Here is a 25,760-nt window from a genome sequence, read left to right as displayed (position 1 = left end):
GCCCAGTCACGCCCCGGCAGAGCCCTGGGGTGCCGTACTCCGTCAAGGCCCTCACGGGGCCTGGGGATGAATATTCTCTAATGGGCTGTGCTTCCCACTTGCATGGGAACAAGGCTGTTCCCGGAGCCTGTTGGCCGTCCTGCCACCCGCATACCAGTGGGGCCCTAGCATCTCTGCTGTGGTGGCGGCTGCATGGGAGCCCTGGTGGGAGATTCCCCTTGTCCGAGCCCGTGCCCTCTCTGCAGGGCTCCCGCAAGGGAAGCCAGCACTGCTGGCCACAGTTACATCCCTAACAGGGTTATCTGCTGGGAGCCAGCAGCACTTGGACCCCTGCCCTTCTCTGGGCGGACAGGCTGGCGGGCATCCGGCTCCTGCAGCCCCGGCAGCCCCAGCACCGCCCGGAGCGGCAAGTTGAAGCCTGTCCTTCTCTTGGCTGAGCGCTCAGAGCACCACGGGCCAAGCCAGCCTTGAGGAATAGACGACTCTCCCGCCAGCTTGGGGCTTCGTTGAGCACTTCCGGACCTGGGGAGACCTGAGGCTGGCTGCTGGTTCCTTGCCCTCGTCCTGCTTTGCACCCTGGGGGGGGGGGGTCGGCCACCTCCAGAAAAGTCTTTGGCAGGGCCTTTCCGAGGGTCCTTCCTCCTGGTGCTGGGGCAGGACATGGGTTGGGAGGGAAAATGAGCGAGTTGTGTGTGTGCCTGTGTATGTAACCCCACCCTCCTGGCCACATCTGGCCACTCCTGCAGATGTGGCTCTGGCCTCGTGGCCACAGAGTCGTCAGTGTGGCTGGCGGGCAAACCACAGAGGAATGTGCCTAGCAGTGCCCGGCGGAGAAGGGGCTGGGCGGGGGGACCGAGATACTCTGCCCAGGCTTTACCTTCCCAGCCCCACCTCCGCTGGGTCCCAGAGGCCGGATTCAGGCATAAGGGTTGCAGCAGGGCCTTAGCCTTCAGCAGGCCTTGCCCCTGCCTGGGTGACACTCATTCAGTGTGGGTTCCCAGGAGAGGTCCAGGCCCATTAACTGCACACGGTGTGGAAGCCTGTCTCAGCTCCGCCCTTAGTCCCTTCCCAGCTCCGTCTCCAGGTGCTGAGGTGAGGATCGAGATGAAGATTGGTGATAGGGGCTTGGGCAGACCCCTGCCCGCAAGGGGAGGAGACACTGGCGGCCACCAAGATGTAGGGGTCCTTCTTTCTCCAGGCCCAGGCTGGAGTGGGCTGCCTTGCCACAGGAAGGCCTTCCCAGCTCCTTCCTCCCTGGGCTGGAGTGAGAAAAGTGAGGGCTTTCTTTGGAGAGTGAAATGGAAAAGAAACAAGGTGTGTCTGCCCTGCCTCTCTCACTTCCTCCTTCCTGGGCAGTGGGTAGCCGGCCTTCCCCTTCCTGCTGGAGGCCTGCAGGCTCTTTGCAGCGTGGGCTGGGCTTGGGGCTCCCTGCTGGTGTGGTGTTTGCCTGGTTGCCCTGGCAACCACGGGGCAGTGGTGGGGAGTGACATTCAGTGACCAGAGGACAGTGTACAGGGATCAGGAGGTCGAGACCCATGTTTCCCATAAGCCCATTGGAACACTTGGCCCTCCCTGGGGCCCCCTCAGCCCATTGTCCGCATGGGGGCCTGGAGCCCAGGTCTTGGGACCCAGCAGACCCTCCACCCCTTTCCCCTTCCCAGCAGGTTCTCCCTGAGATCAGAGTTCTGAGATCTCTCTGCCTGAGCTCCAGCCTCCACCCCCCTTGCCATTACCCTTCTTCCTGTCTGATTCCCTTTCCTTTCCTGTCTCCTCCTCCCACCTCCTCCCTGCGCCTGCCCGCCCATTCTCTCATTCCCCCTCCCCCCCCCCAAGGCACAGCTGCTGTTTGGCTCACTCTATATATAGCGGCATTTTCAGGGTAATTACAATAAAACTGTTGAAAGGAGATAATCCAGCAAAGGAAGCAGAGTCTGACTCCCAGCCCCCTCCTGTCCCTGGTTTGGTGCAGCCCTGCACCCCCTTTCCCTGAGGCCTCCTGCTCCCACTCCCCCCCCCCTGCCATGTTCTTACAGCCTCTCCCTTGGGCCCCACCACCTTAGCTGGGTGTGGGGCAGAGAAAAAGGGAGAGTGTACATGGGTCCTGAGGGTCCCCACAGGCCTTTCCTGGGTTTACTAAGGACCCTGGCTGGCAGGCCCATCAGTTCTAGAACCAGCCTGGGTGCCTCAGTTTCTTTATTCCTTGGCAGGGAATGTGTGATGTTGAGAGGTGGGTAGGAGACCCGGGAGGGACACTGGTTAGAAGCATAGGTTTTGGATTCACGTTCTAGTTCTCTGATCACCTGGCTGTGCGTGTTTGGTCATGTACTTAAACCTTTCTTTCTTTCTTGTTTTGAGCTTATTTACTTCTTTGGGGGGAGGAGACAGAGACAGAGAGAGAATCCCAAGCAGGTTCCACACTCAGGGTGTGCAGCCTGACACAGGGCTCGATCTCACAACCTGTGAGACCATGACCTGAGCTGGAATCAAGAGGCAGACGCTTAACCGACTGAGCCACCCAGGTGTCCCTATACTTAAACTTTTCTAAAGCTTGGCTTTCTTGTTTAGTAAAGCAATTCATGTAAAATGCCCAGTGGTGTTGACAATCCAAGATAACTTAATACGTGTTGAGCACTCAGCAATCTTCCAGGGACTGTGCTTCATGCTTTTGTGTATTTTCTTATTGAAGTTCATGGCTTTGACCTCATTTATTTTATTTAGTTACTTATTCATTTAAATATCTTTATTTATTTTTGAGAGAAAGACAGAGTGTGAGTAGGGGAGGGGCAGAGAGAGAGGGAGACACAGAATCCGAAGCAGGCTCCAGGCTCTGATTTGTCAATGCAGAGCCCGATGCAGGGCCTGAACTCACAAACCATGAGATCACGACCTGAGCCGAAGTCAGATGCTCAGCCAACTGAGCCACTCAGGCGCCCCGCCTTCTTTGACCTCATTTAATTAAGGAGGAACACTGTTTCTGTGGAGCAGAGGGATTTCACTGCTTCCCCCCCCCACCGCCTGCCATCTATTCTCTTGGGTCTAGAGGTCCTGCCTGGGAGCTTTCTGGGCCCCCAGCACCGCCACCACGGCCTGGTGGTGTTAGGAGTGGGCTCACTGACGCCTGTCTCCTCTCCCTGCAGTGGAGGTGAAGCCGGTGCTGCCCGGAGCCATGCCCAGCTCCATGGGGGGCGGGGGTGGAGGCAGCCCCAGCCCCGCGGAGCTTCGGGGTGCCCTGGCAGGCCCCGTGGACCCCTCGCTGAGGGAGCAGCAGCTGCAGCAGGAGCTTCTGGCACTCAAGCAGCAGCAGCAGCTGCAGAAGCAGCTCCTGTTCGCCGAGTTCCAGAAACAGCATGACCACCTGACCCGGCAGCATGAGGTCCAGCTGCAGAAGCACCTCAAGGTGAGCGAGGGGGGCGCGGGGGGTGCCGCCCAGACCTCCGACCCCCGCCCGGACCTGGCTCACCCCCTCCCCTCCCCCCATGCCCCTGCAGCAGCAGCAGGAGATGCTGGCGGCCAAGAGGCAGCAGGAGCTGGAGCAGCAGCGGCAGCGGGAGCAGCAGCGGCAGGAAGAGCTGGAGAAGCAGCGGCTGGAGCAGCAGCTGCTCATCCTGCGAAACAAGGAGAAGAGCAAAGAGAGTAAGGCCTGGGGCCTCCTGCCCCCCTCTTCCCTCCACCCCCCAGCTGTGGGCTCCTCGCCCCGAGCACCCAGGTCAGCGGTGCCCTGTCCCACAGGTGCCATCGCCAGCACTGAGGTGAAGCTGAGGCTCCAGGAGTTCCTTCTGTCGAAGTCAAAGGAGCCCACACCGGGCGGCCTCAACCATTCCCTCCCACAGCATCCCAAATGCTGGTAATGGCCCTGGGCAGGCGTGGGTCACAGAGGTACCCCCATCAGGGGCTGCCTGGCTGCAGGGTGGCAGGGGGTGCCTGGCCAGAAGCCAGATACAGGCCCTGCGATCTCTCTTAGGAGACAAGATCCCCACCCCTGGCTTCTCTCCCTGTTTCCCTCCCCAGGATCCCTTTCCTGTCCCTTTATGTAGTGGGTGTTTCCTGCATGTGATTGCTAGGTGGCAGGTCTGGCTGGCTGGGTAATAACCTAGATCTGTTTCCATCCCCACCCCCCATCCCCCCAGGGGAGCCCACCATGCTTCTTTGGACCAGAGTTCCCCTCCCCAGAGTGGCCCCCCTGGGACGCCTCCCTCCTACAAACTGCCTTTGCTTGGGCCCTATGATAGCCGCGATGACTTCCCCCTCCGCAAAACAGGTGAGCAGTGCCCAGCCTAGCCTCCCACAATATGGCTCCGTGGAGGCAGGAGTGGGAAGGTGGAGGGGCCAGGCTGCAGGTGTGTGCCCATCTGTGTAGACGGGTCTGAGCCCTGGCTACCTTCTCCCTAGCCTCTGAACCCAACTTGAAAGTGCGTTCGAGGCTAAAGCAGAAGGTGGCTGAGCGGAGAAGCAGTCCCCTCCTGCGTCGCAAGGATGGGACAGTCATTAGCACCTTTAAGAAGAGAGCCGTTGAGATCACCGGTGCTGGGCCTGGAGGTAAGGGCTCCCCTTCTGTGCCTTTTCGGAGGTCCTGGGAGCGGGGAGAGGTGGCTCTGAGCAAGCCCAGGTGACAGCCAGTTCTCCCATAGTGTCGTCCGTGTGTAACAGCGCACCAGGCTCCGGCCCCAGCTCTCCCAACAGCTCCCACAGCACCATTGCTGAGAATGGCTTTACTGGCTCGGTCCCCAACATCCCCACCGAGGTACAGGCCTGCGAGGGCTGGGCGGGCGGGCCCGAGCTTCTCCGTTTCCCTTGGAAGAAGGAAGGCAGCTCCTTCCTGTCTGTTTTGCTGAGAGTACCCAGCAGGGACCTCTCTGCCCATGTGGACAGGCTAGAGGGACCTGTCGCCTCTAAGTGGGATCTGTCCCACGGGCCTCTGAAAGACTGTGATCTCTCAGTACTGCCCAGGTGGGGCTCGGGATGGGGAGTGGGGAGCGAGGCACCATTCGGAGCCCTTGGCCCCAGGCGGCCCCCCCTTGCCTGCCCTCATGCCTGTCTCTCCCGACTGCTCCCTAGATGCTCCCCCAGCACCGGGCCCTCCCTCTGGACAGCTCCCCCAACCAGTTCAGCCTCTACACGTCTCCCTCTCTGCCCAACATCTCCCTAGGGCTGCAGGCCACAGTCACTGTCACCAACTCGCACCTCACCGTAAGTATGAGGCACACGCCCCATCCCCCCTCTGGTGTCTAGGTTTGTGGTCCTGGGTGCCTCCAGCTGGGGCTTTTGTCCCCACGAGGCCCTGAAGGAGATCAGATGGCCTTCCTCAGAGCTGGGCCGGGAGGTGGTAGGTGAGGGATGCTGATCCCTAGTTGGCAGGACCGGGGACGACTCCTGCCCCTCCTTCATCTCGATCTCCTTGCTCTCCGCCAGGCCTCCCCGAAGCTGTCAACGCAGCAGGAGGCCGAGAGGCAGGCCCTCCAGTCCCTGCGGCAGGGTGGCGCGCTGACGGGCAAGTTCATGAGCACGTCCTCCATCCCCGGCTGCCTGCTTGGTGTGGCGCTGGAGGGTGACAGCAGCCCGCACGGGCACGCCTCGCTGCTGCAGCACGTGCTGCTGCTGGAGCAGGCTCGGCAGCAGAGCACCCTCATCGCAGGTGAGTGGGGGCGGCTGCTGTGTGGGGGTGGGGGGTAGCGGGCTCTGCCGAGGGCGTGAGGCCACCATCAGGGGGGAACCAGGGACACTCTTCAGCCCTGCCACAGCCCCCCTCCGTGGCATCAGTGATTTCTTCCGTATCATGTTGCTCAGACATTACCAAGTACCTATAGCCCCCCGGACGCCATTCTTTTTTTTTAATTTTTTTTATTTATTTCTAGGAGAGAGAGAGAGACAGCGTGAGCAGGGGAGGGTCAGAGAGAGAGGGGGAGATACAGACTCTGAAATTGGCTCCAGGCTCTGAGCTGGCAGTCAGCACAGAGCCCGACGCGGGGCTCGAACCCACAAACCGCGAGATCATGACCTAAGCTAAAGTCGGACGCTTAACCGTCTAAGCCACCCAGGCGGCCCCCCTGGACGCCATTCTTGACATTGACTGCTGTGACTGACGTGCTCAGGGTCCCAAGTAGTGCCGTCCCATAGATATACCGCCCAAGCCACATGTGCAACTTAAAGTTTTCTAGGACCACGTTAAAAAATATAAAAAGAGGGGCGCCTGGCAGGCTCAGTCAGTAGAGCATGTGATTCTTGATCTCGGAGTTGTAAGGTTGAGCCCCATATTGGGTGTGGAGCTTACTCAAAATCTTTTTTAATTTGAATTAAAGTTCATTTTATTTATTTATTTATTTTTAAAGTGTATTCATTTAGAGGGAGAGAGCACATGCACAAGTGTGCACATGAGCTCCTGAGCAGGGGAGGGGCAGAGAGACAGGAAAAGAGAGAATCCCAAACAGGCTCCACACTGTCAGCACAGAGCAGCGCGGGGCTCAATCTCCCAAACTGTGAGATTGTGACCTGAGCCAAAATCAAGACTTGGACATTAAACCAACTGAGCCACCCAGGTGCCCCAAATCTTTTTATTTTTATTTAATTAATTTTTTAAACTTAATTTAATTTTTAAAAATTAATTAATTTTAATGTTTCCTTTCTTTTTTTAAATGTTTTTTTAATTATTGAGAGAGAGAGAGAAACGGAGCATGAGTGGGGGAGGGGCAGGGAGAGAAGGAGACACAGAATCCGAAACAGGCTCAAGGCTCTGAGCTGTCAGCAGAGAGCCTGATGCGGGGCTCAAACCCATGAACTGCGAGATCGTGACCTGAACTGAAGTCGCATGCTTAACTGACTGAGCCACCCAGACACCCCTGTTTTATTTATTTCTAAGAGAGAGAGAGAGAGAGAGACAGCGTGAGCAGGGGAGGGTCAGAGAGGGAGATACAGAGTCTCAAACAGGCTCCAGGCTCTGAGCTAGCTGTCAGCACAGAGCCCAGTACGAGGCTCAAACCCACGAACTGTGAGATCATGACCTGAGCCGAAGTCGGATGCTTAACCGACTGAGCCACCCAGGGACCCCTAATTTTTTTATTTTAGAGAGAGAGCAGGTGAATGGGCCAGAGGGGGAGAGAGAGAGAATCTTTTAAGTAGGCTTCTTACTCAGTGTGGAGCCTGCCATAGGGCTCGATCCCATGACCCTAGGATCATGACCTGAGCTGAAATCAAGAGTCAGACACTCAACCGACTGGGCCATCCAGGCGCCCCCAAAATAATATCTTTTAAAAAATTGTGAAAGGAGGGGCGCCTGGGTGGCTTAGTCAGTTAAGCGTCCAGCTTTCACTTAGGTCATGATCTCGCGGTTCGTGGGTTCGAGCCCCGCGTCAGGCTCTGTGCTGACTGCCAGCTCAGAGCCTGGAGCCTGTTTCAGAGTCTGTGACTCCCTCTCTCTCTGACCCTCCCCTGATCACGCTCTCTCTCTCTCTCTGTCTCTTTCTCCTAGAAATAAATAAAAATGTTTAAAAAAAAAAATTGTGGGGGCGCCTGGGTGGCTTAGTTTGTTAAGCGTCCGACTTTCGCTTAGGTCATGATCTCGCGGTTCGTGGGTTCGGGCCCCGCGTCGGGCTCTGTGCTGACTGCCGGCTCAGAGCCTGGAGCCTATTTCAGAGTCTGTGTCTCCCTCTCTCTCTGACCCTCCCCTGTTCACGCTGTCTCTCTCTCTCTCTCCTAGAAATAAATAAAAATATTAAAAAAAAAAAATTGTGAAAGGAAACCAGTGAAATGAACTTTAATATATACATACATACACACATATATATACATATGTATATACGTACATATACATATTTTTAAGGTTTTATTTACTTAATTATTCTGTACACCTGACCTGGGGCTTGAACTCACAACCCCACGATCAGGAGTCTCACGCTCCTCCGAATGAATCAGCCGGGTGCCCCAACTTTGATATATGTTTAATTCACTAGATCTGGAATGTTAGAATTTCAACATATAATATACATTGAACATATAGGGAACTCTTCACGAGACAATTTGTTTTGTGTCCCATGCTGTCTTGGAAATCCAGTGTATATTTCACACAGCACATCTCAATTCAGACAGGCCACATTTTAAGTGCTCCATAGTCACATGTGGCTGGCAACTACGGGATTGGACGGTCAGACCATAAGCAGCTGGTTACATCAGAAGAGGTTCTGCTTCAAAGACTAGTGATCCTGAGCCCCGGCCTCCCCCGCCCGACGGGATCCTTGTCTGTGATCAGGGAGGTCTTGTTGCAGTTGGAGAAAACTAGTCCTTGTCCCGCCATACTGAGGGCCTAAGACCGAATATGCAATCATCAGGGAATCAAAGAGAGAGTGTGGTGAATCCAGGATGGCTTCCTGGAGGCGGTGGCTCTAAGCTTCAAAACTGTTGCACTGTGGGGAGGAGGAACAGGGCTGAGGCTTGGTGGCAGGCCCTCCAAGGTTTCTCCTGATTCTGTAGGTGGTGATGGTCTTCTAGGAGGGGGAGAGCCTTGGGATAGATGGGTGGGGCGGCCCGGAGCCCCTACAGTGATGGTTCCTCGCCTTTCCCCACTGCACAGTGCCACTCCACGGGCAGTCCCCGCTGGTGACAGGTGAACGTGTGGCCACCAGCATGCGGACAGTGGGCAAGCTCCCGCGGCACCGGCCCTTGAGCCGCACTCAGTCCTCCCCGCTACCCCAGAGCCCCCAGGCCCTGCAGCAGCTGGTCATGCAGCAGCAGCACCAGCAGTTCCTGGAGAAACAGAAGCAACAGCAGCTGCAGCTGGGCAAGGTGAGCTGGGAGAAGCGATTGGCCAGGGCTGTGCTGGGGGCGGGACACAGGATGGCAGAAAGGGAGTGGGGGCGGGCACCCCGGGTATCTGCTCAGGGTTGGCACCTTGCCTTATATGGCAGCTCTGTACAGGGCTGGGCTGCTATCTGGGAGAGGCGAGGGGAGGACACCCTCCTGGGCCACGGGCTGCGCGGCGGCTCCCCCTCCCAGCTGACGTGCCCCTCTGCTCTGCTTCCAGATCCTCACCAAGACTGGGGAGCTGCCTCGGCAGCCCACCACCCACCCCGAGGAGACAGAGGAGGAGCTGACTGAGCAGCAGGAGGCCTTGCTTGGGGAGGGAGCCCTGACCATCCCCCGGGAAGGCTCCACGGAGAGCGAGAGCACGCAGGAAGACCTGGAGGAGGAGGAGGAGGAGGAGGAGGAGGAGGAGGAAGAGGAGGAGGAGGACTGCATCCAGGTCAAGGACGAGGAAGGCGAGAGTGGCACTGAGGAGGGGCCCGACTCGGAGGAGTCCAGTGCTGGTTACAAGAAGGTGTGCCCCCTCCACCCCAGCCCTTGATGGCCGCCCCTCTGTCCCCTGCAGCCCCTTTCCATCTCTGCCTTTCGCTCTCCCCAGTCTGCACTCTCTGAAGAGAGCCAAAGCGGAGTGGGAAAGAGACAAGGGGCTCTGGAAGGGGGTGCTGCTTGTGTTGGTCTCAGAGCCATCTGTGCCCCATTCTGCCAGCCCCTCCCTGTGTCTGCGTCTGCCCCTGCCACAGGCTGCGTGCGCGCATGTGTGTGTGTGTCTGTGTGTGTGTGTACGCACGTGGCCTGTGTATCTGCGTTTCTGCTTGCGTAGGGCCGGTGGCGCGTTGGTCTCGGCGTGCGTGCGCGTGTGTGTACACACACGCCCCCGCTGTTACTACAGTCCCCCTGCACCTAGAACGCGCTCCATTCATTGCGGACACAGCCGAGCCCTCCGGGCCTGACTCATCCTGCCCCCTCCCACGCCCCCGTCCCTCCCAGCCTCTTACCTCAATGCTACTCTGGTGTGTGACTCATCCCTTTCCGTCCCCCCCCCCCCATCTCCCGGGAGGTGGAGATGGTGAAGGCTGGAGTGGCTCCTGTCCCTGGTGGGAGGAAATGGGGGAAGGAGGAGGTTTGGAAGAGAAGTGCTGGAATAGGGGCCCCTTTAGGGTCCTCACTTCCGTCTCACCCACGCTCTCCTCCTGTCCAGGTGTTCTCTGATGCCCAGCAGCTGCAGCCCCTTCAGGTGTACCAGGCACCCCTCAGCCTGGCCACTGTGCCCCATCAGGCCCTAGGCCGCACCCAGTCCTCACCTGCTGCCCCTGGGGGCATGAAGAGCCCCCCAGACCAGCCCACCAAACACCTCTTCACCACGGGTGAGCCCCACCCCCCGCCAGCTGTCCTTGCAGGGGCCGGGGTGCCTGTGCATCGTGTCTCGCCTTGTGCGACCCGCTCAGGGACCACCTGTGTTTGGCACCATCGTTGCGTAAGGCCTTGGGGGCCTGGGTGAAGCGAGTCCCCTCTCTCAGTTGGTCCCTGTCCTTCCAGCTGCCCATCTTCCTCCCTGTGGGGTCAAAAGCGAGGCCTCAGTCCATTCCAGAAAGTGTTTCCGCATGAAACTACCCTGTGCTGGGCTCTGAATGGGCACAGGTGCCCAGGAATGGTCCTACCTCACCAGGGGACTGTGCGGGGCTGGGGGAGCAGCACACAGGCTCTGTGACAGAAGGGGGAAAGGTGAATGTGCCCTGAAGGGGGCTACAGTGTTGAGGGCATGACCTGCAGAAAGCAAAACCGCTGGGGGCGGGGCGCCTGTGTGGCTCAGTCAGTTAAGCGTCTGACTCTTTTTTTTTTAATTTTTTTTTTTTTTTTTATTTCTAGCGGGGAGAGAGAGAGAGAGAGAGCGTGAGCAGGGGAGGGTCAGAGAGAGAGGGAGTCACAGACTGAAACAGGCTCCAGGCTCTGAGCTGGCAGTCGGCACAGAGCCCGACACGGGGCTCGAACCCACGAACCGCGAGATCATGACCTAAGCGAAAGTTGGACGCTTAACCGACTAAGCCACCCAGGCGCCCCTAAGCGTCTGACTCTTGATTTCAGCTCAGGTCATGATCGTACAGGTTGGTGAGATCCAGCCCCGTGTCAGACTCTGCGCTGACAGTACACAGCCTGCTTCCGATTCTCTCTTTCTCTTTGTGCTCTTCCCCCATCTCTCCTCTCTCGAAATAAACATTCAGGGGCAGCCTGGTTGAGGCTGGAGGAGCAGGGAGGCTTTTGACCAGTGGTGATGGGAGAAAGGAACTGAAAGGAACCGCAGGAGAGAAGAGGGGCGGGTATGCGGGAAGGCGGCTGCGGTGGCTGCGGCTAGGCTGACAACTATGTCCCTTGGTCCAGGTGTGGTCTACGACACATTCATGCTGAAGCACCAGTGCATGTGCGGGAACACGCACGTGCACCCCGAGCACGCCGGCCGGATCCAGAGCATCTGGTCCCGGCTGCAGGAGACGGGCCTGCTCAGCAAGTGCGAGGTGAGGGATCCTCTCCTTCTTTCAGGACCCCCCCTCAAATCCAGCAAGAGTTTTGTGTCTCTGTGTCCTTGAGGCCTCTCTCTGGGTCTTTCTCATTTTTCTTTGAACCTCTGACCTCAAGGTCAGTCCCCTCAGCCCCCTCTCGGTTCCAGCCCTCATAGCCCGTTTTGCCGAATGGGGAGGGTGGTCCTGGACTGGGGTGCATGGGGGGCCGGGGCATAAGTAAAACCTTGGATGGCCAGGAACTTGTTCTGCGAGTGTTCCACAAGACAAGCAAACGTTTCTAATACATTTTAACTTGATAAATGAGCAATGTCTTGCGATACGAGTCGTATGTGCCACCAAACATCAACTGAGCCAGCCGTTCTTGAACTTCACTTTGATACACAAGTGCTTTGGATTACGAGCATACTTCTGGAACAAAGTACGCTCCCAAACCAGGGTCTTACTGTACTTCCTCAAAACCCTTTTGCTCTCCTAAGGCCAGAAAATGGCCTCGTGTGTCCCAGGCTGTAGGACAGAGAGAGGGTTTGGGCATCAGGGAGAGCTGGGCCTTCAGTGCACCCCTCACCGGCCTTGCCTGCTCTCCCCGCACAGCGGATCCGGGGTCGCAAAGCCACGCTGGATGAGATCCAGACGGTGCACTCCGAATACCACACCCTGCTCTATGGGACCAGCCCCCTCAACCGACAGAAGCTGGACAGCAAGAAGCTGCTCGGTGAGCCAGGGCCAGGCTGTGCGTGCTGTACTGGCGGGATAGGGAGCCGGCCGCGTAGGCAAGGGCGTCCTAGTGGGCCCAAATCATCCCCCTAGTGGAGGAGGCTCACCGGCCCACCGCACAACGCCAGGGGGCGCCATTCACACAGCCCACTGTGTGGGTGAGCTGCATTGCAGGAGGGTGGAGGGGGACGGGTCAGGCTTAGGGATGGGGGAGGGCTCCGCTCTTCTCCCTAAACCATCATGCTCCTTTCTCCCTGCCATCTGCCCAGAGGTGAGGCATTCCTGCCCCAGGATAGGGGACAGACATCTCCCAAGTGGCGTGGGCAGCAGAGGCCTGTCCTGTGCTTGGGTCTGGCCTTCCTTTTTGGGGACGGAGCTCACCGCCCTCTGCAGGCCCCAACCTGTAGTCTTGGCGGTTGAGGCAACTTGCAGAGTAGCTTTGTCCCTTTTCCTTGCAGGCCCCATCAGCCAGAAGATGTATGCTGTGCTGCCTTGTGGGGGCATTGGGGTGAGTAGGGCGCCTGTGAGTAGGGATGGATGGGTGGCACTCCCAGCTCTTGCCCCCCTTCCCCTTTCCTGCCTGCCATGGCTGCTGGCCCACTGTCCAGGTGCCCACCCCCACTCTTGCCCTCCCCCCGCAGGGGGCACGCTGAAGCCTGCTCTCCTGCCCCCGCAGGTGGACAGTGACACAGTGTGGAACGAGATGCACTCCTCCAGTGCAGTGCGCATGGCCGTGGGCTGCCTGGTAGAGCTGGCTTTCAAGGTGGCAGCAGGAGAGCTCAAGGTGAGTGCACACCTGGGGCCCGGTCCTGCATCCTCGGGGGGCGGAGGACAGGGGCAGCCTTGGCTTTGCCCTGAGCCAGCAGGCACCCTTAACTCTCAGGGGCCAGAGTGGGGGGTGGGGAGGTGATGGGTCCCAGGCCAGCTAGGAAGATGAGTGGCAAAGAGGCACTGATACCTGATGCTCTCATGGGGGGAGCTCTTGAGGTCAGAGGCAGTGATTTCCTGCCCACGTGGCCTGCGGCTGTGTTCCTAGCATGTGGGATGCATGTTTTTGATCTGTGTTCTCTTCCCTGTCTGGTGTGTGTTTCTCTCCTCTGCATTCATCCCTTCTGTGACCACCTCGCCTGTCTGTCTGTCTGTCATCTCCGTCCCTCTGTCTGCACCTCTTCAGAATGGTTTTGCCATCATCCGGCCCCCAGGACACCACGCAGAGGAATCCACGGCCATGTGAGTGCCACGCCCGCCCTGCCCTGGGCCCACTGCCCTCCTCCTTCCCCTCTCCCTCTCAGCTGAGCTGATGTGTATCTTTTGCTCATGCAGCAAACGTCCGCTAAAGCTGACCTCCCCAATCCTTCTCCCCCCCACCCCCCACCCACCAGGGGATTCTGCTTCTTCAACTCTGTAGCCATCACAGCCAAACTCCTGCAGCAGAAGCTGAACGTGGGCAAGGTTCTCATCGTGGACTGGGTAGGCAGTGGGCTGGTGGGACCAGGGTTAGCCTTTAGGAACACCCCGCCCTGGCACTGCCACCTCTTTCTTGGGTGCCCATGCTGCTGCTGGGCCTGAGGACTTACCTTATGTTTTCCTGCTGGAGCAACAGCCCAGCCCTCCCATTTCCATGGGCCTGCATCCTTGCTAAGAGAGACTCAAAAGTAGTCTTAGCCCCAGTCCACCTTGGCCTGGACCTTGTAGGCTCAAGCAACCGAGATTTCCTACCTTGAACAGTATAGATTGTTAACCACCATTGCCAGAGGCACCCCTGCGTGCCAGGACACACGGTACGGCTCATGGCCGTCTCGAGTAGTAGGAGTTAGGATGTGCATTTCTATAAATGGAGGAACTGAGCTGTTGGGTGAAAGAGCCAGCCAAAGTCACATAATTTGGAGGATCGGCATTGCGCTTCGGATGAGACCTTTTGGCCCCAACACTTCTGCTCTTGCTGCTGGGCACCACTTCTCAAACCCTGCCTCTCAAGGCAGCCACCACTCCCTGTAACTGGGAAGTCGCCCAGAGCGGTGCTCATCAGTGATGAGGACTCTTGGAAGCCCAACTTTGGCCTAAAAGTTCATGTGAATGTTGGGGTCTTCAGAGCGTACCTGCTTTCAGTTCCTCACTAGCCTGAATGTGTCTCTCCACGCTGTTGGGGAGAATGGTGCGGGGAGAGCCATCATATCCGTCCTATGGCTTCGTATCTCTTTTGCGCCGTGCCGTGGCCCGGCCCACAGACCCTGGGTAGAGAGGTGTGGGGCGATGCTCTTGTGAGCAGAACACGCTGCCCGGTACCCCCAGAGTGCACCATAGGGTGAAGGTGGGGGGCAAGTGGAATTTTGACCTCGGGGCCAGAGACTGGGCTTTTTTTCTGATGCTTCCACGTCTCCTGACTAGGACATTCACCACGGCAATGGCACCCAGCAAGCGTTTTACAATGACCCCTCTGTGCTTTACATCTCCCTGCATCGCTATGACAATGGGAACTTCTTTCCAGGCTCTGGGGCTCCTGAAGAGGTATAATTCCTGGGCTCTGTCAAATGCGGGGCCCCTTGGGGAGGTAGCAGAATGGGACCTAGCAGGGAGCCCTGGAGGCCTGTGGTGGCGCTGATACCCAGGGAGTGTGGGCTCCTAGGGGGAGGACCATGCAGGCCAGCTGACCTTCCAGGAAGGGCAGCAATGAGTGGAGTAAGGGCCGGAATCAGGGCTGAGGGCGGGGCCTATGTCTGGCATCCCCAGGCAGGGAGAATAACCCCTCCCCCACCACGCTGCCAGGTTGGCGGAGGGCCAGGCGTGGGGTACAATGTGAACGTGGCATGGACAGGAGGTGTGGATCCCCCCATCGGAGACGTGGAGTACCTAACGGCCTTCAGGTGGGGACTGAGAAGGGCCAAGGGCAGGGTGGGAGCCCCCTGGGCCCTGCCATGGGAGGGGCCGAAGGCATTCAGGCTGGTGTGGGTAAGGGGGCTTGTCCCTGGAGTGGGGGGAACGCAGAGTGAGGGGAGGCCTGGCCTAGCCGCCTGCCGGGGTCAGCTTGGGCCCTCCCTTTGCAGGACAGTGGTGATGCCCATTGCCCACGAGTTCTCACCTGACGTGGTCCTGGTCTCTGCCGGGTTTGATGCTGTTGAGGGACACCTGTCTCCACTGGGTGGCTACTCTGTCACCGCCAGATGTGAGCTGCTGGGGGGTTGCGGGAGGGCGTGGAGCAGTGAGGATGGGGTGGAGTGGGGTCGTGGAGTAGGAAGAGACTGGCATTGCGGAGGTTGGGAGGAGGAAGGCTGGGGGGCAGGTCCAAAACTTGGAATCATGTTGGCAGGGGCTTCCCGCTCTCCCTCTGCCAACCTTGGCCTTGGGGCGGGGCGGGGGAGAGCACGTGGGTGAGGGGTAACAGACAGTAGATCTCCTCCCAGAGTCATAGGGATGGAGCCTGGTGGCTCCTGTGTTTCAGTGGTGCTCCTTCTGACATAATTGGAATTTTTTTTTTTTTAGCCCATCCGTTCTGTTTTGTCCATATTTATTTCGATTTTTTAAAAGTTTATTTATTTAGGTAATCTCTACACCAAATGAGGGGCTCGAACTCATGACCCTGAGATCAAGAGCCGCATGCTCTGCTGACTGAGCCAGTCAGGCTCCCATATTCTGTTTTGCCTTTAACGGAGCATTTAGTCCATTGACATTGAATTCTATCTTGGATAGATATTTGGGCTTAAGTCTACTGTTTTATTTCGGGCTGTTTGTTCCACCTCTTATGTTTCTTTTTTCTCTCTTCTTAACTTCTCTCGAGTTTTCTTTTTTTTTTTTTTAAACCATTTTGTTTTCCTCCCTTCACCCATCCCTAAAGGTTTTGGCCACTTAACCAGGCAGCTGATGACGCTGGCAGGGGGCCGCGTGGTGCTGGCCCTGGAGGGAGGCCATGACTTGACCGCCATCTGTGATGCCTCTGAGGCCTGTGTCTCAGCTCTACTCAGCGTGGAGGTAAGGGGTGCAGGGAGGGCCTGGGGGAGGTAGACTAGTGAGCCGGGCGGGGGTGGGGGGGTGAGGGACCAGGGAGAGGCCAGTATCGGAGGGCCCCTCTCCCAATCAAGCAGCCCTGAGAGCCCTTGGGAAGGTTTTCCTGGTCTCCAAAGACACCTAGCGGCTAGAAAGGGCTTTCTGACTCGTGGTTCTTCCAGAAAGCTGTTTACCCCTGTCCTGGGAGGTGGTGGGTGCTGAGCAGGGTGCTTAGAGGACCAAGGCGCTGCCACCCACGCCCCACCATAAGCCTTCTCTTCCTTCCCCCACCAGCTGCAGCCCTTGGACGAGGCAGTCTTGCAACAAAAGCCCAACATCAACGCAGTGGCCACGCTAGAGAAAGTCATCGAGATCCAGAGTGCGTGGGGATGAGGCCGGGAGGCTCAGACCTCGGCTTGTCAAGGGGGCAGACGCTCGTGGGCCTGCCGGGGGCTGGGGATGGCGTGTGCTTTTTGTCCTCCCTGATGGCCGTCTGCCCCTCGTCCCCAGGCAAACACTGGAGCTGCGTACAGAGGTTCGCTGCTGGTCTAGGCCGCTCCCTGCGGGAGGCCCAGGCAGGTGAGACGGAGGAGGCTGAGACTGTGAGCGCCATGGCCTTGCTGTCGGTGGGGGCCGAGCAGGCCCAGGCTGCTGCAGCCCGGGAGCACAGCCCCAGGTAAGGCTCCTCCTGACCACTGCCCTCCCCCAAGCTGGTGGCGCCGCCTCAACGCCCCTCCCTGTGCTTGTCCCCACAGGCCGGCAGAGGAGCCCATGGAGCAGGAGCCTGCCCTGTGACGCCCCGGCCCCCGGCCCTCTGGGCTTCATCATTGTGATTTTGTTTATTTTTTCTATTAAAAACAAAAAGTCACACATTCAACAGCGTGTGCCGTGTGGGTCTCTCAGCCTCGCCCCCCCCCGCTCCTCGAAGCCCTCAGGCCTCGCCACCAACTCCCCACATCTCCGCTCTAGAACTTTGCTCCCCCTGGAAGGTATGGGGGTGCCCTTTCCAGCCTCACCTCCATGTCGTGCCCCACACCCACCTTCCTGCATTGTCCTTTTCCCCTTGGAGCCTGGGCCGGCTTAAAGTGGGGATGGGGCCCAGATGGTACTTTCCAGTTTGGGGGTCTAAGTGAGGAGGGAGCAGTAAGTTTGGTGCCTTGGCTTCAGCGGACTTGGGGGAGATGCCTTAATTTCACCCTCCTTCCCTCCAACCGCAGCAGGAGATCCGGAAGGTTGCTCTACTGTCTAAGATACAGAGTGGAGGGGAGGTGGGTTCCCACCCTGCGATTCCCCACCCTTTTCCCCCTTTGTTGTCCTTGCTATCTCTGCGTAGACCCCTTCTCCTCCTCCTTTCTCCTGGCCTCAGCGGCAAGGGAAGACCTATGCCCTGGGGTGCGATCCTGCGGTCCGTGGGCAGGGGTGTCTCGCCTTGTGTTCCTCAGGGTCTGTTTCCCCTTCCCAGGGGCTGGAGAGGGTCAGCATGTGTGGGGAGGGATGGGGCTGGACTCCTGGGTTCCGAGGGACCAGGAGGAGCCTTAGAGCCAGGCCTGCTCTCCTCCCTACTCTGTTGGCTCCCCTGCCCCTCTGCTGGCACAGCCTGGGGGAGGGGGTCCCTACAGGGGGAGGGGTGCTCCAGGCTGTTGAGAGCCCGCTGCTGTTCAGGACCAGATTTCCCCAGCTAACCAGTGGTCAGTGGCCCACCTCCCTCCTGGGGCCTTTTACTTTGAAGCCTGGGGGATGGTGAGAGTTGGGGGGGGGGTCCTCTGGAAGGGGGCAGGGCCAGAACCCAGGAACCCAAGAGTCTGCCTTCAACTGTAGCTTCCCTTCCTCCTGGGCTTCCTCTGCTGGCCACCTGCCCAAGGGAGCTAAGACCGGGAGGGGCTGGGAGCCCACAAGACTTCTAGGGAATGCTGTCTAGCCTGTAGGAAACCAAAGATGGGAAGCAGCTCCTAGGGGGCTGAGTCGTCCTCCGTTCTCGACACCACATATGCTTCTTTTCCACCCCATCCTGAGGGCGCCCCCCCAGTCTGTTTACATGTTATCCTAATGGGGGCCTGAGTAGGGTTGGGGGAGCTGGGGGAGGGGCAGGAGTCCCACCACCACTGGTTCATTGCATGCTCGTGTCTTGCGTGTTGTTCGCGTGTTCTAGCTCCTCCCAGGGGGGGTGCGGATGGGGCTGGGCCCAGTGTGCCGGGCCTCCCCATGCTGGGCCCCAGCTCCAGGCCCCTTAACTCTCCCTCTCCCCATGGCCAGTCTGGTTCTCATGTAAACCCGCTCCTTGCTTTGTGTCCCTGGATATGGATTTCAGTTAAGTATTTTGTAATCTGTTACACTGTGTGTCCTTATGGAAATAAACTTGTTTCTGGCAGTGCCTTCTGGGGCTGATGTCTCTCTTCTCTGGGCTTCCAAATGGACTAGAGGTTTTCGTTCCCCACCCCGGCCAAAAAAAACTGCTCTTCTTTTCTCCAGCCCCTGGACTAGCCAACTAAGGAAACAGGAGGCGAGGCTGGGAGGGAGTCTCTGTCCTGTAGGTTAAAGACAAGGTTTCACTGAATGTAGCCATAGCATCGCACTTGACCTCTCTGTGGCCTGGGTGGTGATGCTGCGCCCAGGCTGAGGGTCTCTGTGGGAACAAGGGTCGGGGGGAGTGCAGAACAGGTGGCCTGGCAAGGGTCTCTCTTGCACACACACACCGGCAAGTTCAATGGAAATGTGAGCATAGGCAAGAAAGGAATCCAGAAGTATTCAAGGGCTTTTATTGGGGCCTCTGAGCCCCTCACAGTGTCCCAGGAGCCCAGTGGTCTTGATGTTGCCTTAGCTCTCCGGGGGCTCAGAGGGGAAGTCAAGAGGACCAACATTTCGGGGGGCAAAGACCAGATGGTGGAGAAGTGGGAGACCAAGGATGCGAGGATGGCTGGGGCCTGTTGGGAGCCGGAAGGTGATGGGACCACCTCCTGGAGTGGGGAGGTCACGGAGTGTTGGCTTTGGAGTTGGGGGGAGGGGCGGCAAATGGCAACAGGAGGCACTTGAAGTCAGGAGGAGCGGACAGGTGGTAGTTCCTGGGCACTGAAGGTGTGCACCACCCAGGGCACAAGGGCCAGGACGAGGCATGGCCAGAGGGTGTACTTGAGGAAATTGAAGATGTAGAAAAGGCTGATCTGAGGCGGGTAGCCCAGCCAGTCCAGGGGGCCCAGCAGCCCCAAAGCCAGCACAAGACAGACTACCTTCTGGCCGTGCCCCAGGTATGCTCGCCGTACCTGGGCATAGCAGGGAGAGTGCAGGGCGATGCCCAGACCCAGGGCGGCCCCTGAGTCACGGCTCAGGGAGGCAAAGGGCCGGCTATCCAAGTGTACCCACTCAGGCCGCTCACACCACTTGGAGGCCAGACTGATGGACCTGTGGGGAGGAGGGGGTCTTTGCAGGAGACACATTCCCCCCCAGAACCTAGTGGGCTGATGGCTCTTGGTCCCTTTGGCGTCTACCCCCATGTTGCGCTGTGACCCCAGGAGAATCTGTGCTTGTGAACAGGTCGCGTGTTCCTTTTTGGCTATCACAAGCCAGGGACCCAACCAGGCTAGGTACGGGTGAGGCAAAACGGGCCCTGGCCTGCCCAAGCTTCAAAGCAGGATTGGGGCGCCTGGGTGGCTTAGTCGGTTAAGTGTCCGACTTTTGCTTAGGTCATGATCTCGCGGTTCGTGGGTTCGAGCCCCGCATCGGGCTCTGTGCTGACTCTGTGCCAGCTCAGAGCCTGGAGCCTGTTTCAGAGTCTGCGACTACCTCTCTCTCTGACCCTCCCCTGCTCACGCTGTCTCTCTCTCTCTCTCTCTCCTAGAAATAAACATAAAAAAAAAAAAAAAAAAAAAAGCAGGACTTACCAAGAAAGATCCAGGCCCAGGGTAAAGAGGGTCCAGTAGATGAGGCTGGCACCCAGCAAGAGGGCCAGTGAGGTCAGTCCGTAGAAGCTTAGCTCCCGCTCCATGGGTACCCGGGGGGCCATCAGCCAACCCAGCATAGCACCTAGGGAAGTAGGGCGACAGCAGCCTCAAGGAGTTTGGGGATGTAAGCTCCCCGAGCTATAGGGCAGCTGGACGAAACAGACTGAGGTATAAAAAGGGCTTGCGGTCAGCTGTACCAGTGGCACCCCGTAGGCCCACCCTGTTGCCCCAGTTGCTCACCAGTTATTAGGCCAGCCAGCACTTGGTGGGGGAAATGTGCTAAGAGGAAGACCCGGGACAGGCCGACCGCCAGTAGGAAGGTGCAGTAGGCCAGGCTAGGTATCACCCTCACCCAGCGGCTGTGAGGAAGAAAAGCAAATGGTTCAGGGGGTGTCCGTACACAGCTTGGCCTCCCTCAGCACCCAAGCACTTCATGGTTTGACCAAAGGCCCCAGGGTCCCCAGAACTCCAGCTCCCAGGCGGCCCTGCCTGCTGGGTGTTTTGGGTCCGGGGCACCATCGCCCCTGCCCCCATTGGTAGGCAACGCCAGAGTGTACCTGTGGGCCCGAGTGGCCACATGGGAAGAGATGGCAGTCATTATGGGCCAGAGGGCTGCTCCAGTGATCATGCAGTGTCCAGAAGGGCTGCCTGCCGGAAGGTCCAGATTAAGGGGAGAGGATGAGGGTGGAACCCAGGAGCCCCTGGCAGTAGCTGAACCCAACTGCCCACCCCCTGCGCTGGTCCACGGCTCTCTCTGGCCTGAAGCTTTCTTCACCCCTGCCTGAGGCCACTGCTCTCAGGCTCCTGCTTCCACCCATGTCTCTAGGATCTGCTCGAAACAAGGTGGGCCGCTGGCACTCTAGCATGGGTGCCCTCCTCCCGGAATTCAACTCAGTCTTCCTGGGGTGTCTTTGTTCTCTGGGTCAGTTACAGAGAGGCTGGGCCTCCGGTTAGGCTGCCCCGGCTGAGCAGTACTCTGTCTGAAACACTCGCCGAACCCTAACACACTGGGACAGGGAGGTTTGGGGCTTCCCACCTGGACCAGTTTCACAAGAAGCAGGGAACTGGTGGACCTGGGCTGGGGCCTGGCTGTAGTAGCCAGACTCATGGACCCACCAAAAGGGCCTGTCTCCAAACAGAAGCCTAGAAGAAAACAGAAAGAAGATGGCATTGTATGCACACGCAGCCAGGGGAGCAGGTGGGGCCCCGGGAGTACTCTGGAGGGCTTGCAGGGTGGAGTCGGGAAGGGAGCCCAGTTCTGTGCATTACCTTGCCATGAGTTTTTACCTTGGAACGTGAGAACGCATGCTATGTTTAAAGAAGTGATAAGGAGGCACGAGATCGTGGGTGCGCACGCACGCTCTGAAATGCTCACTAGTCCCACTCTTGCCCCTCCCACTACAGGGCCAGCTCTGCTCTTCTCATTCCTAGAGAGCCCAGGACTGGACTCTTTTGCTCCCAGACTCCCCACTGATCCTTCCGCTTCTTCCTCTCTCCAGTTCCCAAATTCCAGCCTGGATTACCTACACGTGAACTCCTTGGGTGAGTCTCTCGTGTTTGAGAACGGGAGTGGGAAATGGACAGAGGAGGCTGAGCAAAGAATAAGGAAGACAAAAAGTTCAAAGTCCCCCTAGCCTACCAGGTGCTTCGCTGGACCCTGGGAAACCGCATCCTGAAAAGGCTCAGCTGCTGTGGCCAGAAAGAGGAAAGAGGTAGGAGAGCAGAAAGATACTGCTGGGAGGAGAAGCACAGGGGACAAAGGGACTTGCCTCTCCTCACCATTAGGTTCACACACCAGGTGCTCAAAACACGCTTAGGAAATGAATAGGGCCTTTGTCACTTTTGGGGGGCAGGTATTGAGAGTGTCCACACAAGGGGGTGGTCTGTCTGGTCGGGAACAGTAGAGGGGGAGGCTTATACAGACTCTGAGTGGGGAGAGAGCACAAAGCAAAGGGCAATTAGGCAAGAAGGAAATGAGTAGACAGCCGCTTTTCCGTTTTCAGGAGGAATGAAGCCCTTGCAGAGAAGAGTGGGAGGGAAGCTAATTCCTATTTGGTTTTTCAGCAAGTCATTCCAGCCCATTCAAGTGTCTCCGATGAACTCCCTTCCCTCCCGCAGGCAGCAGAGGTTGAAGTGAGGTGAGGCACAGCTCCCCTCTGCACTCAAGAGAGACCAGGTGGCACAGAGATAAGGACCGAGGCCCCACCCACTTGCCTGGGGTTGGTGGCATCTAAGTCTAGGTGAAGAGCCTACTAGTGAAAGAAGGAGAAAAGGAAGCAGAAAAAAGCGTTCCCTGGAAGGCAGTGCTTTTCGAGCCTTACTATGCTCTCTGAATCACCTGAGGTCCTTGTTAAAATGCAGATTCTGATTCAGAAGCTCTGGCCTGGGGCCTGAGATCTTGCATTTCTAGCAAGTTTTCGAGTGCTTCCAGTGCTGCCGGTCATGGTCTGGGAAGCACACCTTGTATGTCAAACCTTCTCAGTCCTTAGCAGTCAGTGTGAAGCCTGGCACAAAGCATGCTTCTTAACAACTATGTCAAACAAATGAATGAATAGATGACTGAAAAGAATGAGCTGAGAAGCAGGACTTTTTTGCTATTAAGTCACCACAGATGCTTCTTAAAATACAGATTCCCAACCCCTTCCCTGAAATTTCTAAGTTCGTATGTGTGAGGTGGGATGAGGTATTTGCATTTTAGGTGATTTCTCCCATCGGGCCTCTTTGAGACACACTGGTCTAATGAGAACGATGGGGACTCTGAGGTCCGAGTCTAAAGGAAAAATTCAGGGGCCCAGGGATAGGGGTGAAGAGATCTTAAGGCCGTGGGTTCAGTGGGGAAGGATGGTGGGGGAGGTCGGAGCCTTTGAGGACCTGCTGAAGGAGATCAGGGCTTGCCCAGGACTCAGGGCCCTTGGGGGTGGGGGACCAGGACGCCGAGGGCTTCGCTGTCTCACCACTTGAAGACGAGGTTGAGCCACTCGGTGATGAGGCTGATCCAGAGCACTGCGATGCCCACGCGGCGGGAGGCGTAGTAGGCCGCGGGGAAGTAGAACAGAAAGAGGCTCTTGGGATCGCCCAGAAAGGTGACCCAGAGCCACACGTTTTCCATCCAAGGCAGCTGGTTCTGCAGCGCCTCGGCCATCGCGATGCCCGCGCCCAGCGTGGACTCCATGGCGATCCAGGGCCGGGCGGGGCGGAGGTTTGCTCTAAGGTGGAGGCCGAGGAATCTCGGAGACGCCTCCGAGACGAGGAAGCAGCTCCCCACTGCTGGCCAAAGCCCACCTCCCAGAGCCCTAGGCCCCGCCCCCTGCCAGCTATCGGCACAAGCCCCGCCCCCTTACCCCCGCCCCATCCCCCGTCCGGGAGTCCCAGAATCGCGCGAGCCGGGCCTCTAGCCGGTACCGTTTCCTCCAGTGCGTCTCCCAGGTCTTCCTTTCTACTGGGCAGCGCAGGGGACAAATCTTTGCGAAGGCGTTTCCGCAGAGCCCCACGTGGCTGCTGTTGCCGGCACGTGGGCATTGGGCGCAGAGTCGGCTCCCGCTGCTGTTCCGGGTCAAGGGAAGGACTAACCTGTGGGTGGGCGACGTGCCCAGGGTTCTTGCTTTGCTGCTGCGAGGTTGGATGTTTAACCTCCAAGGTCAGGATTCCTTCCAGACCAGATCTCTTTTCTCTCGTACCGCTGCCCTCCAAAGATATTCTGAGATGTAGTGGAAAGAGGGCTAGGGACACTCCCTCCTCGGAGTAGCCAGGCATCTCCGGTCGGTGCGGAAGCGGGACTCTAAATTTTAAGACACCGCTGATCAGCCCTTGCCTTTCTACCCCAGCCCAAGAATCTCCCACCTGAATTCATCCGCTATTGATTTGGAAACTGACAGATAAGCCTCTTGATTTCGAAGCGTCTTACCTAAACGCTTGCGAATTCTTCTTACATATAGCAGTCTTAGTCACACTTCCACTTCTAAGCTTTCCTTACCTCCCTCTTTGCCTTCCAAAACCCCGCCGGCCAGGTAAACCAAGAGGTAGTATCTGGGTTGATGTGGGAGGTTTGCCCACACCCCTGGCGAAATCTGGAATAATCCTCTCTAGGAACACACACAAAATAGAATCCTCAGTTATTCTACCCGAAGTCCTGCCCAGAGGCAGAGTTGGTGTGGGAGGAGCCTGTTGAGTGGCTCCCCCAAGCAACTTCGTTCTTGGAGAGTTTGCAGATGGGTGAGTGAAAATGAGGATGTAAATGTGGTTCTTCGGGAGAGAGATTTCACTAATTAAAAAGGTGTGGGGAACGCAGGTTGGATATGAATGTCATTTCACTCCCTTGCTAAATGTTTTTCATTTGCCCCAAGGAGAAAGCTTGCATTTTCTAGGTCTTTGAAAGTTTGCTCTGGTTCTAGCCAGACAACCTTTACCAGCCTACCCCCACAACTCCATTTCATATTTCTGAGCTACTTTATGTTCCTTGAAATCCACAAACTTCCCTCTCCTTTTAGAGATCTTGCTTGTCCTTCAGGTCTCAGATTTTTTCACTTCCTTCAGGAAGCTTTTCCTAACAGTACCTGGCAGTCATATATATGAAAACCTATAATCACAATGCCATATAAAAGTGGAGTGGCAGTTACATGTGACTTGTTGTGGGGGTCAGACTTGAAAGTTGTCTGAAAAACCACAACTAAGAGGCATCAGTATATTTATTCCTATTAAATGATTGTACTAATATATGCCCAACATTAGAAAGCTGATGTTTCTTGCAGAACAAGGAGACACTTTTGAACTGTGTTCAGGTTAAGTAGTGCCAGGGCTGGTTCTCTGCCTCAGTCTAGAGAAAATTCAACCTACTGTTACTCATACATAAGGCTCCAGAATTTCTATGGTGGGGGTTGGGGTGAGGGTTGGGCAGGTAGGTGGGTTAGTGATGGAAACTGGTGATGACAGGGCTAGAAAATGCATCTTACATGTTAAAACTTTCATATATCAGATGGACACTAGTGGAGGAGGGGCAAAACTCCTGCCCCCCAGGCCATCTTTGTCATTCCTGCTCCTCATTCCTGCCCTTTGCCTGGCTTTCTAGAGACGGCAAAGATGGGAGATGGGGAAGCATCTTGAGTTCCAAGGGTGATGGGTGATCACGGAGGCACTATCATTTATTAAAGCCCTACTACATGTCATTCGTTTGTACACATTATCTCACTTACTAACTACTCTAGTAGGTAGTATTATCTAATATAGTAGAGCATCAAATAGCACCGTCTTTAGAAACAGGAAGACCGAATTCTTTCTGGTTGTGCGACCCTGGCCAAGTCTAGTCTAAGACTTCAGTTTCCTCGTCTGTAAAAGGAAGACGTTGATTCTTACCTCAAAAGATCGTTGGATCATCAGTAAGTGATAATACAGAAAAAATAAAGATACAGGATCAGGTTTAGTCATTTGCTCAAGGTCATAGAACTTAGTAAGTGGCAGACCTGGGATTCCGATCTCAGTTTAGCTAATCCTATAGCCAGTGTTCTTTCCACTACCACTTTGTAATTGGGTATAATCATTGTGGGCAAATTTGCGAAAGTCCCCTGGGCCTCGGATTCCTCATACGTAAAATACAGAGTTCAGTCATTAAACTCTTGTGTCAACGTGTGCACATAGTGGAGACTGCAGCTCCGTCCTCCTTCCCCTTTTCACTCAACGTAGGTTATTTATCTTCAACTTCTAAAATGAACTCTGCAAGCACTTTATCAAGCGGGCGTACTCGCACACCCGGGTTCTCCTTTATTTCCTCTTCTTTCCTTTTACCACCTAGGCTCCCGCCCCACCCAGCGCCAGGCCACGCCCTGGCGTG

General features: G+C 56.9%; 2 protein-coding genes across 5 annotated transcripts in view; one reads left to right on the top strand and one right to left on the bottom strand.

Moving 5' to 3' along the window:
• HDAC5 (histone deacetylase 5) overlaps positions 1-17,429 on the top strand; it is a 38,288-nt gene extending 20,859 nt beyond the window's left edge. For 2 of the 3 annotated variants that reach the window (XM_039220902.1, XM_039220901.1), the window contains exons 4-27: positions 3,138-3,397; positions 3,489-3,633; positions 3,730-3,844; positions 4,128-4,258; positions 4,390-4,536; positions 4,629-4,741; positions 5,056-5,187; positions 5,410-5,632; positions 8,561-8,772; positions 9,011-9,304; positions 9,989-10,154; positions 11,167-11,300; positions 11,898-12,018; positions 12,479-12,528; positions 12,697-12,804; positions 13,195-13,250; positions 13,403-13,490; positions 14,409-14,528; positions 14,787-14,884; positions 15,065-15,183; positions 15,853-15,986; positions 16,296-16,380; positions 16,512-16,677; positions 16,757-17,429. In XM_039220902.1, the coding sequence (XP_039076833.1) occupies positions 3,138-3,397; positions 3,489-3,633; positions 3,730-3,844; positions 4,128-4,258; positions 4,390-4,536; positions 4,629-4,741; positions 5,056-5,187; positions 5,410-5,632; positions 8,561-8,772; positions 9,011-9,304; positions 9,989-10,154; positions 11,167-11,300; positions 11,898-12,018; positions 12,479-12,528; positions 12,697-12,804; positions 13,195-13,250; positions 13,403-13,490; positions 14,409-14,528; positions 14,787-14,884; positions 15,065-15,183; positions 15,853-15,986; positions 16,296-16,380; positions 16,512-16,677; positions 16,757-16,796 (3,257 nt within the window). In that variant the 3' untranslated portion in view covers positions 16,797-17,429. The remainder of the gene's footprint in view (positions 1-3,137; positions 3,398-3,488; positions 3,634-3,729; positions 3,845-4,127; positions 4,259-4,389; positions 4,537-4,628; positions 4,742-5,055; positions 5,188-5,409; positions 5,633-8,560; positions 8,773-9,010; positions 9,305-9,988; positions 10,155-11,166; positions 11,301-11,897; positions 12,019-12,478; positions 12,529-12,696; positions 12,805-13,194; positions 13,251-13,402; positions 13,491-14,408; positions 14,529-14,786; positions 14,885-15,064; positions 15,184-15,852; positions 15,987-16,295; positions 16,381-16,511; positions 16,678-16,756) is intronic. The other variant, XM_039220903.1, reaches the window with a different exon arrangement.
• Positions 17,430-18,735: 1,306 nt separating this feature from the next.
• G6PC3 (glucose-6-phosphatase catalytic subunit 3) lies at positions 18,736-23,525 on the bottom strand. 2 transcript variants are annotated; one of them, XM_039220899.1, is made up of 7 exons: positions 23,507-23,525; positions 22,891-23,142; positions 20,973-21,079; positions 20,494-20,584; positions 20,177-20,295; positions 19,877-20,018; positions 18,736-19,397 (listed from the first exon to the last, which is right to left on the bottom strand). In XM_039220899.1, exons 2-7 carry the CDS (start codon positions 23,106-23,108, stop codon positions 19,034-19,036), a joined length of 1,041 nt encoding a protein of 346 aa, XP_039076830.1. In that variant the 5' UTR covers positions 23,109-23,142; positions 23,507-23,525; the 3' UTR covers positions 18,736-19,033. The 2 variants fall into 2 exon arrangements, with proteins under 2 accessions (XP_039076830.1, XP_039076829.1); XM_039220898.1 differs by lacking the exon at positions 23,507-23,525 and adding an exon at positions 23,339-23,406.
• Between the last annotated feature and the right edge of the window lie 2,235 nt (positions 23,526-25,760).

The sequence above is a fragment of the Hyaena hyaena genome, unplaced genomic scaffold (assembly GCF_003009895.1).
Source record: "Hyaena hyaena isolate Hyena2069 unplaced genomic scaffold, ASM300989v1 scaffold_925, whole genome shotgun sequence".
Lineage (NCBI taxonomy): Eukaryota > Metazoa > Chordata > Mammalia > Carnivora > Hyaenidae > Hyaena > Hyaena hyaena.
The sequence above is the reverse complement of the archived record's forward strand: the minus strand, read 5'-3'. Positions and strand labels throughout refer to the sequence as shown.